At 41.3% G+C, this 14881-nt stretch overlaps 1 protein-coding gene across 4 annotated transcripts in view; it reads left to right on the top strand.

Moving 5' to 3' along the window:
• The window catches only part of LOC139472243 (calcium-transporting ATPase sarcoplasmic/endoplasmic reticulum type-like), a 58532-nt gene that overhangs the window by 40400 nt on the left and 3251 nt on the right, over positions 1–14881 (top strand). For 2 of the 4 annotated variants that reach the window (XM_071254631.1, XM_071254632.1), the window contains exons 18-26: positions 592–714; positions 1452–1664; positions 2027–2121; positions 3133–3258; positions 4076–4278; positions 4799–4884; positions 6404–6537; positions 10151–10268; positions 11478–11595. In XM_071254631.1, coding sequence (XP_071110732.1) covers positions 592–714; positions 1452–1664; positions 2027–2121; positions 3133–3258; positions 4076–4278; positions 4799–4884; positions 6404–6537; positions 10151–10268; positions 11478–11595 — 1216 coding nt within the window. Of the gene's footprint in view, positions 1–591; positions 715–1451; positions 1665–2026; positions 2122–3132; positions 3259–4075; positions 4279–4798; positions 4885–6403; positions 6538–7048; positions 7183–10150; positions 10269–11477; positions 14151–14881 lie in introns of those variants that run through there. The other 2 variants (XM_071254630.1, XM_071254629.1) reach the window with 2 other exon arrangements.

Genomic DNA, 14881 nt, shown 5'->3' with positions numbered 1-14881 from the left:
AGCCGACTTACGTTAATCTCTAGTGGGCAGGCTTTGTGACCCGACTGAATGTGTCGTCATATCTTGTTTTTTACGTTGCTCATGCTGTCAGTCATTGGACTGCGTTGTCCAGAATCAATCATTTACAGCTCGCATAGATATGGCTGGAATATTGCTGACTGCAGGGTATTAGCTCTCTCTCTGGCACAAATATTGTCACACTGATGATGTATCATGTTTTGCAGATCCTTTACATGATTTCTGTTCACTGCATTATTTGAAATCCCATTGAAGATCTGGATTAGAATAGATCTTCAGTAACCCAAGTTTGTCGTAAGAGGCGACCAATAGAAAAGTTTAGTTAGCCTCGCTGACTTCTTTGATGCATATTGTCGTATCCCAATTGTGTAGAGCAATGCTCATGTCAATCACTGGATTGTCTGAACCAGACTTGATTATGTACAGAGGCGTTAAACAACAAACAAACTTGATTTCTATTTGTCATAATTTGAAAATCTTAGGTATGAGGTGCTTTTGTATCACTTCACAAAACAACTACTGATTTAACTTTGATTAGAAATATAGATATTCATTGAGTAATTCCTGTTTCAGACAAACATGACCTTCGTTGGTATTGTTGGTATGTTGGACCCCCCTCGTACTGAGGTACTCACCTCCATCAACGACTGCCGTAACGCTGGTATCCGTGTCATCGTCATCACCGGCGACAACAAGGTAAGGAGAAGTGTGGTTCATGCCGTCTCTCCCTGTGGGGAGTCCAGGTTAGACGTCCTAATGAGGGCGGTCGGGTAGCCTGGTGGTTAAAGCGTCCCTCGTCACGCCGCAGACCCGGGTTCCATTCCGGACATGGTTGCAATGTGTGAAGCCCGTTTCTGGTGTCCCCCGCCATGTTATTGCTGGAATATTGCTAAGAGTGGCGTAAAATCACACTGGTGGTCTAAGGCAAATCATTTTGCCAATGTAAGATTCGCCTTGATTTAGGATTCTTTGTTTTGACTTTGTTGCTTTTTTATTATATAACATCTTTTTCATCTCCATCTGCAATGGCTGACATACTTCTGATCAGCGTAAAACAATATTCACTCGTGTCATTCTACTTCAGACTTGGTTGACCCATGCTTGTAGTAAGAGGTGACTAATGGGATCATTTGGTCAGGCTTGCTCATGCTGCATGTCATTGTATCCCAGTTATGTAGATCAGTGCTCATGACGTCGATCACTGGATTGGCTGGTCCAGACTCGATTATTGACAGACCGCCATCATATAGCTGGAATATTGCTGAATGCCCCATTATACAACAAACAAATGTTATCAAAGTTTATCAGAACAGAAAAACTGCGCTTGTAATTTTTATTTCTTTCCACATTTGTATAATTTTTTGCTTCGAAATTAAAGTGGATTCTGCTCTAGGAACCCAGGACGCAGTCTGACAGTTTGTTTCTTTCTTCAGGCTACTGCTGAAGCTATCTGCCGCAGAATCGGAGTGTTCAAGGAGAATGAATCGACAGAGGGATTGTCCTTCACCGGCCGTGAGTTTGATGACCTCGCCCCTGAAGACCAGAGAGCTGCTGTCATGAGAGCTCGTCTTTTCGCCCGTGTTGAACCTGCTCACAAGTCCAAGATCGTAGAGTACTTGCAAGGAGAGGGAGAAATCTCGGCTATGGTTAGTAGTTATCTCCCTATCTCCCTCTTTTTGTCAATGTGGTTTTCAAAGACTAGTGTGAATTTGAGACGAGATACTGTATTATTTTCATTGGTGATACCAAGACATTGCTTACAAGTTACAATTATTAATTACACAGTATTTGAATTAAATCTGTTAAGTGTAAGTGAGCCAAGTGGATAAAGTGTTTGCTCGTCTTGTTGAAGATCCAACATGTGAAGCCCTCTCCCTTGTCTCCTGTAATAACAAGAATACCCATGTCTATACTCTAGTTTAAAACATCAACCTGGTAGTTGAAGATATGGTAAAGGTTTTGATTTGGCTGCAGCCTGTAGTGATGATTGTTCCTCTGTTTCCTTCAGACTGGTGATGGTGTGAATGACGCTCCTGCTCTGAAGAAAGCTGAGATTGGTATTGCCATGGGTTCTGGAACTGCTGTTGCAAAGAGTGCTTCTGATATCCTTTTGTTTCGAAAACATCAGCATCGTTTGTATCATGCATGCGACTTCATCTTGTCAGGGTCAGTGGGTTGACCAGTCGTAAAAGTCCTGGGTTTGACTCCCATCATGAGTTACGCTTGTGAATCATAACACGTCCCCTGGTGTGGTATTGCTACAAATGACATAAAACCATTCTCTCGTCACTCATTCCTTTGTGGACCCATGAAGATCCGGGGTAGAATAGGTCTTCAGCAGCCGATACTTGCTGTAAAAGGCGACTATGCTTGTCGTAATAGGCCACTTCCCAGATTGGGTGGTCAGGTTGATGCATGTCACCATATCCAATTGCGTGGATCGATGCCCATATCAATCCCTTGATTGTCTGGTCCAGACTTGATTATTTACAGGCCACGGTCATATAGCTGGAATATTGCCGAGTGCGGCGTTAAAGAAACCGACATTCCATTGCCCCATGGAGATTTCGGGTCAGAATTAGCCCCCGGCAACCTGTGCCAGGTCGGGTTGTCGGGCTCAGTGACTGTGACTGATACTGCCTCCGTGGTCTAGTGGTAGAGCGGAAGGTCTGGGGTTCAATCCCCGACCGCGTCATACCAAAAGACGTTTAAAGATGGTACTTGTTGTTACCCTGTCTGGAGCTCGGTATTAAGGGGCTAAAACAAGGACTGGTAGGCTCGGAGTCCGTATACTGTGTCTGAGTGGGGTATTCATGTTAAACTGCGGCATGGTATCTCTGTGCTAGCACTATAAATAGGCATCAGTCCGGACTAGTACAAGCAGCCACACAAACACACACATGTACATGCACGTCGCTATATAAGTGCAATAATCTTGGACGCGACGTTTTACCCCATTTCACCTCGCCTCATTTGACAACTGATCACTGGATTGTCTGGTCCAATAAGCTTGAATGTTGCCGAGTCCAGCATTAAAGAACAAACACACCTCTAAAAGCCTCTTCTAGTTGACCTGCTTGTCGAGATGCTATTTGTCCTTAACGAAGTCCCACAGATGGTGCTGGCTGATGACAACTTTTCGACCATTGTGGCTGCAGTTGAGGAAGGTCGCGCCATCTACAACAACATGAAGCAGTTCATCCGTTACCTCATCTCGTCCAACATCGGTGAAGTGGTCTGGTTAGTCAAACTTTCATTTTGTCTACGTATCAACCTATGCTGGTTGTAAGAGGCAACTTCATAGATCGGGTGGTCATGCTTGCTGACTTGGTTGATCGTGTCAGCATACCCCAACAGCGTGGATTGTTCCTCATAATATCAATCACTGGTTTGTCTGGTCTATAGTTCATTGGGGGCAGTGGGGTAGCCTAATGGTTAAAGCGTTTGCTTGTCATGCCAGAAACCCAGGTTTGATTCTCCACATTGGTACAATGTGTGCTGGAATATTGCTAAAAGCTGTGTAAAACCACACTCACTCAACCCTATGGTTGATTGTATACAGAATTCCATCATATAGCTGGAATATTGCTGAGAGCGGCATTAAACAAACAAACAAACAAATCACTTTAAGCGAGCGGCGGATACTCTTTATGTAAGGCAAAGTGTATAGAGGTGTATTGACTTGGATACATTCCAACAGGCGGGATGTGTATCGATCTGTTGCATTGTCTTCCGTGTATCTGTCCCATTTGCACAGGCGCTTTTATTCAAAGATCGTTACACAATATCAGGTTCCATAAGGGACACATGGTTGATGACACTGTCGACTGCCATTGATGAACCGGGTAGAACCTATCTACCCTCTGTAGGTGATCTTTTCTGTCGCTATAACTGCATAGTTTGACATGTAGTTATCCAGTACTTATTCTTATTATTGTAAGAGGCGACTGTGTGGGGATTAGATAACCACAATGATATGTAAGGACTGTTGTCACTCACTCCACTCACTCACTTCCTCATTCACTCACTCACTCACTCCTCTCCTCCTTCCTTCCAGCATCTTCTTGACTGCTGCTCTGGGTATCCCCGAGGCTCTGATCCCCGTTCAGCTGCTGTGGGTCAACTTGGTGACTGACGGTTTCCCCGCCACCGCCCTCGGATTCAACCCCCCAGACTTGGACATCATGAAGAGACCCCCCAGGAACCCCAAAGAAGGCCTCATCACTGGCTGGCTGTTCTTCCGCTACATGGCTATTGGAAGTGAGTGTCCCAATTACACACACCTTTCGGAACAGTTGCAAGAACAATATGGCTGGGCTTTCCCTTTGTCCTTGCTACTGTACCTAAAACTAGTATCGTTTCACAAGTCTTATTTATATTCTATAAATATATACATGAACAATTCATACTTGAAGTAATTGGGTTCATACCTGTGAAGATCTAGATCAAGACAAACTATTTATTGTATTAATGGCCTCTGGTCCATATTGAGCGGTCAGGTAGCCTAGTGGTTAAAGCGTTCGCTCGTCACCCCAAAGACCCGAGTTCGATTCCCGACATGGGTACAATGTGGGAAGCCCATTTCTGGTGTCCCCCGCTGTGATATTGCTGGAATATTGCTAAAAGTGGCGTAAAATCATACTCACTCACTCACTCACTCACTCACTCATGTCCATATACAAAGGAGTATATATAGGAGTACATATGAGTAGTTTTACATATTCAGGTATAAAATTGGTTAGAATTGACCCCCACATGATGTTGACCTGGTGTGTTTCAGTCTACGTTGGTTGTGCGACTGTTGGTGCCGCTGCCTGGTGGTTCATGCTGTACGACAAGGGCCCCGGACTCAACTACTACCAACTGGTAAAAACACTGCGGCAGTCCCACACTCACGAAGCTGGCAGTACAACAGTTTCATTCTGAGATACGATAAAAACCTGCAACTGTCTCCAGTTGTACACTTGTCTCCCTTTGCCAAGCAGGATCCGCTAGTTGTGGGTTTGAGCCAGAGATTCCCCCAATTATGATCATTGGTTTGTTGGCACCAAAACATGCCTAAACGTAAAGTTGTAAATGCCTTTGACGTTTGTCACTTCAGGCTTTCACTGGATTTTCTGGTCCTTTTGGAATATGGCTGAGTGTGGCGTTAAACAACAAACAGATCCCACATGACAGGACCACCTCCGTGGTCTAGTGGTAGAGTGTGCCCTGAGAACAAGAGGTTGATGGTTCAATCCCCCGTCTGCGTCTTACCAAAAGACGTTAAAAGATGGTACTTCTTGTTACCCTGATGGCACTCTCCATTAAGGGGCTAAAACAAGGACTGGTCGGCACGGAGTCAGTGTACTGTGCCTGAGTGGCGTATCGATGATAAACTACAGCATTGTATCTCAGTGGACTACCACTGTTAAACCAGCATTGGTCCTGGAAAACTACAAGAGCCACATTCACACTATATGAGTGCAATAATCTTGAACATCTCACATCTGACCTCTGACCTCACTGCTGACATGCATTTTTTACTGCAATATGTTTCAGAGGTGCAGTGTCTCCAACAAACTTTGAGAATTACCTTTGAAGTTTTGCTTCAGGAATGAATTTGTTGTTTTAAATTATTGATTCAGAATCAGTTGTATTCCTGCGTTTGAGATCGACGGAAATATAGGTACCAGTACTCCATGGTTGTCATTGGAGATAATTTAACATTGAACTCTGGGCTTTCACAATGATTGACCTGGCTGATTGTGTGGCACCGTACCTGATACTGGATCGTTGCTCATGCTATCGACCACAAGGTTGAGGTGACTGCAATGTAGCTGGATTATGATAATCATTGTAATTCCGAGTGCAATAAGCAATTGGGTTCAAAACATTGGTGTGGGGTGGTTTGGCAGCTTTGTGGTTAAAGCGTTTGCTTGTCACGTCGATGACCCGGGTTTGATTCCCCACATGGGTACAATGTGTGAAACCCATTTCTGGTGTCCCCCGCCGTAGTATTGCTGGAATATTGCTAAGAGCGGCGTAAAACCGAAGTCACTCCCCCATCCCAAATATTGTGAAATTTTACTGGTAATATGTTCAGGGAATGTATAATATCTTGTTTTTCTCCATGCATTATTGACACATTGCTTTTCAGTTCAGCCTTTTAACCAGAAAAATTCCCTCTAACTAATAATAGAAACTTACTAAGCTCAAGTTTTTTAGGCAATTATCAATAGTTGCACCTAGTATTTATAATTTTCAATTCTTTTGTAATGAATTTGTTTGGCTGTAAATGTATATCCAATCTGTTCCCCAATAACTGCCTACATTAACATGTGTGACCGATAAGCTGTGTTGTACTTCCTGACTCCATGATGACGCCTTCACCTGCGTATTGCAGACACATCACATGCAGTGCCCCGCCGAGCCCAGGATGTTCAAGGGCGTAGACTGCAATGTATTTAACGATCCTCATCCAATGACTATGGCTCTATCAGTATTAGTCACAATTGAGATGCTTAATGCATTGAACAGGTAAAGTCCTTGTCCATTAATAATCAGCAGTTAGGAAAACCTTATCACCTCATTACATTTGACAAGTTGCCAGTAAGCAGTACAAAATTAAAGTGATAATTTTTGTGGGATAAAGCGATTTTTTTAAAGTTTTTTTTTAGTTTAAAAAAAAAAAAATTCATATGTGTTAATAAAAAAAAAATTTTTTTGCTGATTATGCAATTGTTGCATCTACTGGCATCTCGTATTTCATTACTCACACTCCTGGTGGTGGGATGATGGTGAATGCCATCTGTAAAACCTACCACATACTGCTCAACGCTCGCTTGCCTCGCCTGCCCGCACGCTACCTTCTCATGCAGGAGAAAACTCAGACCGGCCTCGAGCCATCTGCGTCGCCGCTTGCCCGCATGCCTAACTCATCTGTCTATCCAACCTAGGTTGTTCCTGGTGGTGCTCCCACAACAGCTGACTCACTCGGTTCTGACTAAACATTTTGCTTTTCCTTTGCTAATCACTTCTCACTCTGCAGACCCACCAAGCTCAGTGCTTGGCTCAGGATGAGATGTTTGCCGGTATTGACTGCGAGGTGTTCGGTCACCCTAAGCCGATGACGATGGCCCTCTCAACGCTGGTGGTGATTGAGATGCTGAACGCTCTCAACAGGTAAGGGGCTGACAGAGGCCAGCTCGCCGGTCCTCGGATCGGTATCGGTGTAGCGCAGGAAGTTTGCCTTGCTCGTCACGTGTGACAACCTTTTCGTTCACAATGGGGGAGGTTGTAGAATGTCAATCACATCTGAAGAGGTCACAACGTAGAGGATGGTTGATCATGACTGTGGTTAAGTGACGTTCCGACTTGGCTTCCAATCTGCATGGATATCATTAATGGAACCTAACTGTACGCCAGGGGGGAGCTACTGGACTTTAGATTCAACCAAATTTCCAGCTACCAGACTCAAACTTCTAACAAGCGATTCTGATTTCGTAAACAAGGGACGTAATTTGTAGGAAACCGTTCTCTGTCTGAACGCCATGATCACACGTTGTGATCTCTTGGAAATGTTTTGGTCCAGACAGCCCCCCCTTTGTGGTACAAGGTTGTTGTGTGTTGGAAACTTCCTGCATGCATTGTGGCTTGCCCAACTCAGCCTCTTGCCTTGACCCACCATTGCCGCCGTCGTCATCGTCATGGCAACATCATCCTGAGTTTGGTTGCAGAGTGTTGATGTACGGACAATGATATGCCTTCATGATAAAAGCACAGGGAGCGAAACTAAGAACTATTTTAATGAATATACTATGGAATCAGAGCTGAAATAAATATAATTGTAGAATATTTATTTTGAGTTCAACTTCAGCACAAAATTTTTGTCTTAGTTTCGAACCCTGACTAATAATTATTCACATTCATTCTCTCTGCTTTCAAACAATTTCACTGAATTTTTAAAAAAGCATGCTTTTGTAAATGGTATTGAATAATCTATTATCAGTTTTGATTTGTAATGCATTACATAAATGAATTGACAGAGATAATGATTTGAATGGAGAAACCGGGTGAGAACGGCTTTGTTAGAGATTCATGTATTGAAGTGATTTAACCTTGCAATGATTAAATGTTAGATTCTCATATGTATGATTACTGACAATGTATTTGCTGTGTAGACTAATTAGTGATGCCATAACGGGAGTGTGGTGTTTTTTGGTAGAAACTGATGTAGACTCGGACATGTATGTTTGCAGTGCATTCTTTGTTTCAGTGTAACTTGATGCTTACACGCACGCATCCAGCAGCGACTAGCTTCATAGTTCAAAACAGTCATTTAACTACTGAACGTATTCTTTTATTTCTAAATTTAATTTCAAGTTCATTTCTTTGCATTTTTACCAAATTTATGCCCCCCTAAAAGTTTTTACTTCAGTGTGAAATGACCTGTTTTGATATTTATGTTTTTAGACATAGATATTGCTTTTAGCTTTTAGATTTATTGTAGAACTAATGTTTAGGAACACTTGTAGCAAACAGTTCCAAAACGCCTCATTGACTTTGCATTTGGAAAAGACTTTTGCTTGTAGATACATTTTGGAAGATGTTTGGGACTATTTTCTTGATGTACTGTTCTTAATTGATTTTCAAACATTGAATCAAAAATCAAAGCTTGTAGTTAGTACTTGCTGAAAAAATGTCGAAATTCAACTTATTTTACTTATAATAAACTTTTAAGCTTTTTTCAATTAACACTCTAGTAATGTCTTGCTATCGTCCATGGACTTTATGCAACGCTATTGTGAATTGAGTGACATTCATGATTGCATTTTGCTTTGCGAAATCTTATTTGTGCAACAGTTTGTGTACATGACAATATATACTTGTGTGACTATTATTAACATTTAGCTCCACATAGAATAGCCTGTTTGCATAACATCACTTGTGATTACTTCAGATGTGAAGTTCAAGGTTGTTCACCTGCGATTACCTGGATTCCCAATTAACTAATCATTCAGCTTTATTATTCAGTTAAGAAATATCCAAAACCTATGATATTTTCCCCTTACAACTTCAAGAAATGTCGATAGTTATATTTTGAAATATACCTTTGAATCTTATTTATTACAATGTAAATTGATGTAGGGGTTTCCATGGTACCCTTTTTCATAATCACACACAATTTTGAAATCTTTTTTTTTGGTACCCTGCCTTGCCAGTCATAATGTTTAGTTTGTAATATTTCATACACAAATGGAAAAGGATTAGAAACAAGTTATCCAACTTAGGACACCCTCTCTTTGGTAGTAATGGTGTAATGTTCTCGCTGCAAGAATGCTGACGGAGCAAGATGTTCAGGTTTTGTCAGACACAGTAATCGATGGCTGATTATTATTTTTATTAATTATTTTTATAAATTATATTTTTATAAAAAAAATTGAATCTGATTGTCTTCCTTTTGAGATTTGCTAGGTTTATTCATGGGAATCCAGGCAGGAATTGTCTAGTCACACACAGATCACAGCAGATGTTCTAAGACATTTTTCTTGGTTTACCTTCTTTGTAGCAATTTTTTTAATTTTTTTATAAACATAATTCCATAGATTTTAATGCATGCATCAATAAATTAAATTTAATGTTAAGCTTTATGTTAGTTATATTAGTTCATATTTGTCTTTTTTTGCACAGTTTACAATCTCTTATTCAAACCTGTACCCGTCACAGCTGCAGTTTCTACTTCTCCACATTGTTAAGGACAACACCTTTGTCTAAAAATGTCTTGACAATTGTGACCCATGAAGATCCGGGTTAGAATTGGTCTTCAACAACCCATGCTTGCCGTAAGAGGCGAATAACGGGATCAGGTGCTCAGGCTTGCTGACTTGGTTGATGCATGTGATCGTATCCCATATGTGTAGATCGATGTCATGACGTCAGTCACTGGATTGCCTGGTCCAGTCTCGATTATTTACAGACCGTCATATAGCTGAAGTATTGACAAGTGCGACATTATACAACGAACAAATTCAGATGTTTTAGGTACTTTTTACAGCTAATACGGAGTGGTAAAACGTGTACGCTGGTGCAAGCTTTGTGTATGAGATTGTGATTGTGAGATTCCATGTCTAACCCGCCCATGATTTTTCAGCTTGAGTGAGAACCAGTCCCTCGTGGTCATGCCTCCATGGTCCAACAAGTGGCTCATGTTCGCCATCGGACTCTCCATGTTCTTGCACTTCTTCATCCTCTATGTCGACTTCATGTCGGTAAGCAGTTACCTCCCTTTGACATGCTAGTTACCTCCCTTTGACATGTTAGTTATCTCCCTTTGACATGCTAGTTATCTCTTGCCTTTTTCGTTGGCAACAGATAACCAAGAAGTAAGTCGTTTGGCAATGGGGCGGTGGGGTAGCCTTGTGGTTAAAGCATGGCTCTTCAAGCAGAAGGCCCCTGGTTCGATTTCCCACATGGGTACAATATGTGAAGCCCATTTCTGGTGTTCCCTGCCATGATATTGCTGGAATATTGCTAAAAGCACCATTAAACCATACTTACTCTTTGACATGCTAGTGGTAAAAGCGTTTGTTTGTCACGCTGAAGACCCTGGTTAGATTCCCTGCATTGGTATAAGGTGTTTGGCAATGGTTGTTGAGTGTATCAGAATGAGAGGCTGAGATTGGCTGGCTGATTGTGTCATTGTAAGCTAATGGTGGTCATACGATTGACCACTGGTGTGGGCATTGTTATATAGTTCATGCTGCAGTCATATGGCTGGAATATTGCTCAATGCAGCACTAAACAACATGCACTCACTCATTCTTAACCTATGAGGCTGGTTTGTCTGGTCAAGATTTTGTATGAAGCGAGCTCGCTGACTTGGTTGATGCATGTCATCATATCCCAATTGTATATGTCGGTGCTCTTGATGTCAATCGCGATGCTCTTGATGTCAATCACTGGATTGTCTGGTCTGGATTTTGTATCTAGCGAGCTCGCTGACTTGGTTGACGCATGTCATCATATCCCAATTTTATATGTCGATGCTCTTGATGCAATCACTGGATTGTCTTCTCCAGGCTCAAATATTTACAGACAATATTCATACAGCTGGAATATTGCTGAGTGCATTAAACTGACCCACCAACCCGTGAAGATTCCTTGGTAGAATAAGTCTTCATCAACCCATACTTGCCATAAATGGGGACTATGCTTGTCGTAAGAGGCGACTAACAGGATCGGGTGGTCAGGCTCGCTGACTTGGTTGATACATATCATCGATCCCAATTGTGTGGATCGATGCTCATGATGTCAATCACTGGATTGTCTGGTCCAGACTCGATTATTTTACAGACCGCCGTCATATAGCTGGAATATTGCTGAGTGCGGCGTTAAGCAACAAACAACTGACCCACCATGATATGCTGGCAGTTTGAAACAAAACTCACTCACTCACTCACTCACTCTTTCCTCCACAGGTGATTTTCCAGATCACACCACTTAACGTTGAGGAGTGGGTTGCAGTTATGAAGATATCTATACCCGTCATCCTACTGGATGAAACACTCAAGTTCGTCGCCAGAAAATTCGCTGATGGTAAAAACTTCCTATTTGACCTGTATGCGCCAATTCTAATGTGGGCTATTTATATTGGACTCGTAATCATCTGTCCATTATGATGACTGTGTTAGCAGATCTTCCGAGGGGCGTGGTGTGAGATGTGCCCGTCGTGAGGTGGGGCGTAGTGTGATTCGCCCACCCACCCTGAATGCTATTGTTTACCTGGGGTTCGCTTCCTACCCACCCTTGTTCCAAGCTCGAACAACTCTGTAACACTGTGTTCTCTCCCTGCTGTTTGATTGGTTGAGACCCAAATGCAGTTACCATATCAACAAGGGGAATAACTGGCGGGGTATATTTTCAAAAATTTACTTCGTCATTTGACGTAATCCCATTTTTTTACAAAACTGTTATTAACATTTCATCTTTGTCTAGTTGATGGTAACTGTGTTTCAAGGAGTTGTACATTTGGGGCATGTCTCGATACAGTTAATAATAAAAATACCATTTACAGATGTTTATTTGAAATTGAAACCTTCATATGCTTTGACTCAATTAGAAAGCATATTTGAGCATCGTCTGGAAACATCACGTACATTCCATATGCAAAATATAAATCATTAATCAAAGACGATGAGAAATTGGGTAAAATGGTTTCACAGGGTCGTATCATTGCATGCCCCGACTGTAGAGCGCTGTTTTTGTTGGAGTGTGGTAGGAATATAGTATAATGATCTGAATGGCTGCCGTGCTCCCTCGCCGCACACAGTGACATCGTGAGGCATCACGCATAGCCATGCCTAAGTCTGCGTGGTGTGGAAGGAATGGCGTTTTTTAGTTGATTTTACTCTTGTATGTAAATTATTCTTTGAGAAATACTGTACAGTGTACTGTTAACCTCTTGGTACTTGTTATGACCAATTTGTACAAATGAATTCTGGGTAGAGATTGTGATTTTTTAAAGCGTTTATTTGCTCTAACCAAGATGTGTAGAGATTGGTGTGTTTCTTAGTGAACGTGAGAATGGTCTGTTTTGTTCGTCATTGTCATAAGTCTCATCTGTTTGCAATATGTTCATAAACATTCTCATTCAACAAATATACATCTGTGATCGTTAAATGTAAAGATCTTTATTTCTGTATTTCCGAAGTGTCCACATTTCATGTCTACCCATTATACAACTTGGTTGGGGCAGCAAATCTCTGACCACCTCTTCAATTTAGGAGCTCTGATGATGATATATCCGACAAGTTTCCACCCATTGAATCATTTTAGAATATTTTCAAAAGAAAATCAACAATCATTAATAAGAAATAACACCAAAAATTAATGATCAATTTTGTAAGTTTTCATCAGCCATGTTCCATTTTCAAAAATATTTCTGAAGTATTTATTATCCATTTTGATCATTTTACAAAAAGGCTTTTTATACTCGTCATTGTTAGATGTTGGATATATTTTAGGGAATTCTAGACTTGGCAATGTTCATGTTATTTAAGTGCTTGATTTATCATCATTGAGACTTGAAGGCTGTGGCAGGGATGAATGTAATGTTGTCTAGATGGTTACCATGGTTATGACACATCATGTATAACACTGGTACGGGGATTTCATCCTTTTCTTTCAAATATCTTTCCAAACTTTGGGCTCCTTCATTTATGGCAGACTAACAGTGGCAATTAGTAATTGATAAGTATTTAGAATGAAACTATTTTTGCTGTGTAGGCGTGTTTTTACTGCTACCATAAAATGGATTTATCAGGAAGTATTTGAACAGTTTTAAGTGGTACACAGTGATGTTTAGGTCCTTGTCAGGAGATGGTGCCAACGGCAATAGTCATAATAGTAGACACTGCACACTTAACGTGACGAGATCTGTTACAAAACCAAACTTGCTATGCAATACTTTTTATTTGTCACTCATTTGGGGCACAAATAGATAACAAGTATGTAAGGTGAGTCATTATCTGACACAGGTCGAAATTTCCAAAGATCACTTGGTGAGAAATGATTGTCCAAACAATGCGATCCAGTTATCCATTGAGTGTACAAGATGTATGTTTATTTATTAACCAGATTTTTCAAATGTCATCATGGACAATAATTTCTCATGTGTGCAAGTAAAGAATGACCTCAAGTTGACCTAGTTTCTGCTTGTCCTACTCTCTAACCCAGTCCATATTACCAGCATTTCCGTCTATTTATTTCGGTTACCATGGTTACTCAATATCCCCTGGCATTGAATGCAAATTTCACTGGATGCAAATAATCATGAATTTTGTAAATACTCATTTACCCTATCATACAGAGTATTTAATATATTGTCAGACGAGCTTTAACGCGGGCCTATGACTGTAAATAGCAAGCTAGGACCTAGGATACCATACTTGAAGGTTAAGGGGCCCTGGCCGCCGGATGTGTACCTGCCTCCGCAGCCAACGCTTGTAGTCTCGAACCAGCTGTCTAGTGACTTTGTTTGAGTAGAAACCTTAGATTGCGCTCACGTGCCGTCTTTCTTGCATGAGGAAAGACACCACCTTGTCATAACATGTTGTACAGAAATAAAGACATTCTTTTGACTGGATACTGCATGATGTGTTCGAGTTTGCTCTTTCTCGGTGTGAGAAATTTTTTAACTTTCACGAAAAGTTTAAGTGGCACAAAAACCGTTTGATTTTGGTCGCTTGATTTTGTGTTTTTTCTTGAGTTGTGACATCAGATTCGAAACATTGGAAACGAACTGCGGAAGATGTGCCGATTTCTGCCGTGTTTCTGCTTGGGTTGTCTTTCACTTGTCGGCCATCTTCCAGCAGTTGTTTCTTTTGTGTTGGGCTGATCGCAATGTGCCTTGGGAAGTGATTCCAAAATAAATCACCCGTTTGACCTACCCGTTTGTGAAGTAACCCTGATATGTGAATGCAAGTCACATGATAGACAATAACACGTATGGACTAACCCACATGACTGATCTGTCTGCGGCCACGTACAGGCTGCCCAATCCAAGACGGCGGCTGCCGCTGAAGTCCTTGTCCTCTTGCAACTAAAGACTTGGCCGTTCCATTCGCACATCTGCACCTGTAGCTACTGCTTCCTACGACTGCTTCCATGTCAAAATATAATATAACACAATCTAGACACAAATCACAGGTTAGTTATTAAATCACATTTTCCAGACATTTTCGTAATTTTCTTTGAATACTTACAATCATTTTTTTCCTTAAAACAGATCTGACATGTCAGTTTATATTTTACACTTTGTCTTGATAAGTCTATCATGGTTATGATTAGTTTTGCCCATTAACTTTGAAGTTGTTTTCTAGAA

Source organism: Haliotis cracherodii, unplaced genomic scaffold, assembly GCF_022045235.1.
Source record: "Haliotis cracherodii isolate W230 unplaced genomic scaffold, xgHalCrac1.p SCAF_24, whole genome shotgun sequence".
Taxonomy (NCBI): domain Eukaryota; kingdom Metazoa; phylum Mollusca; class Gastropoda; order Lepetellida; family Haliotidae; genus Haliotis; species Haliotis cracherodii.
The sequence above is the reverse complement of the archived record's forward strand: the minus strand, read 5'-3'. Positions and strand labels throughout refer to the sequence as shown.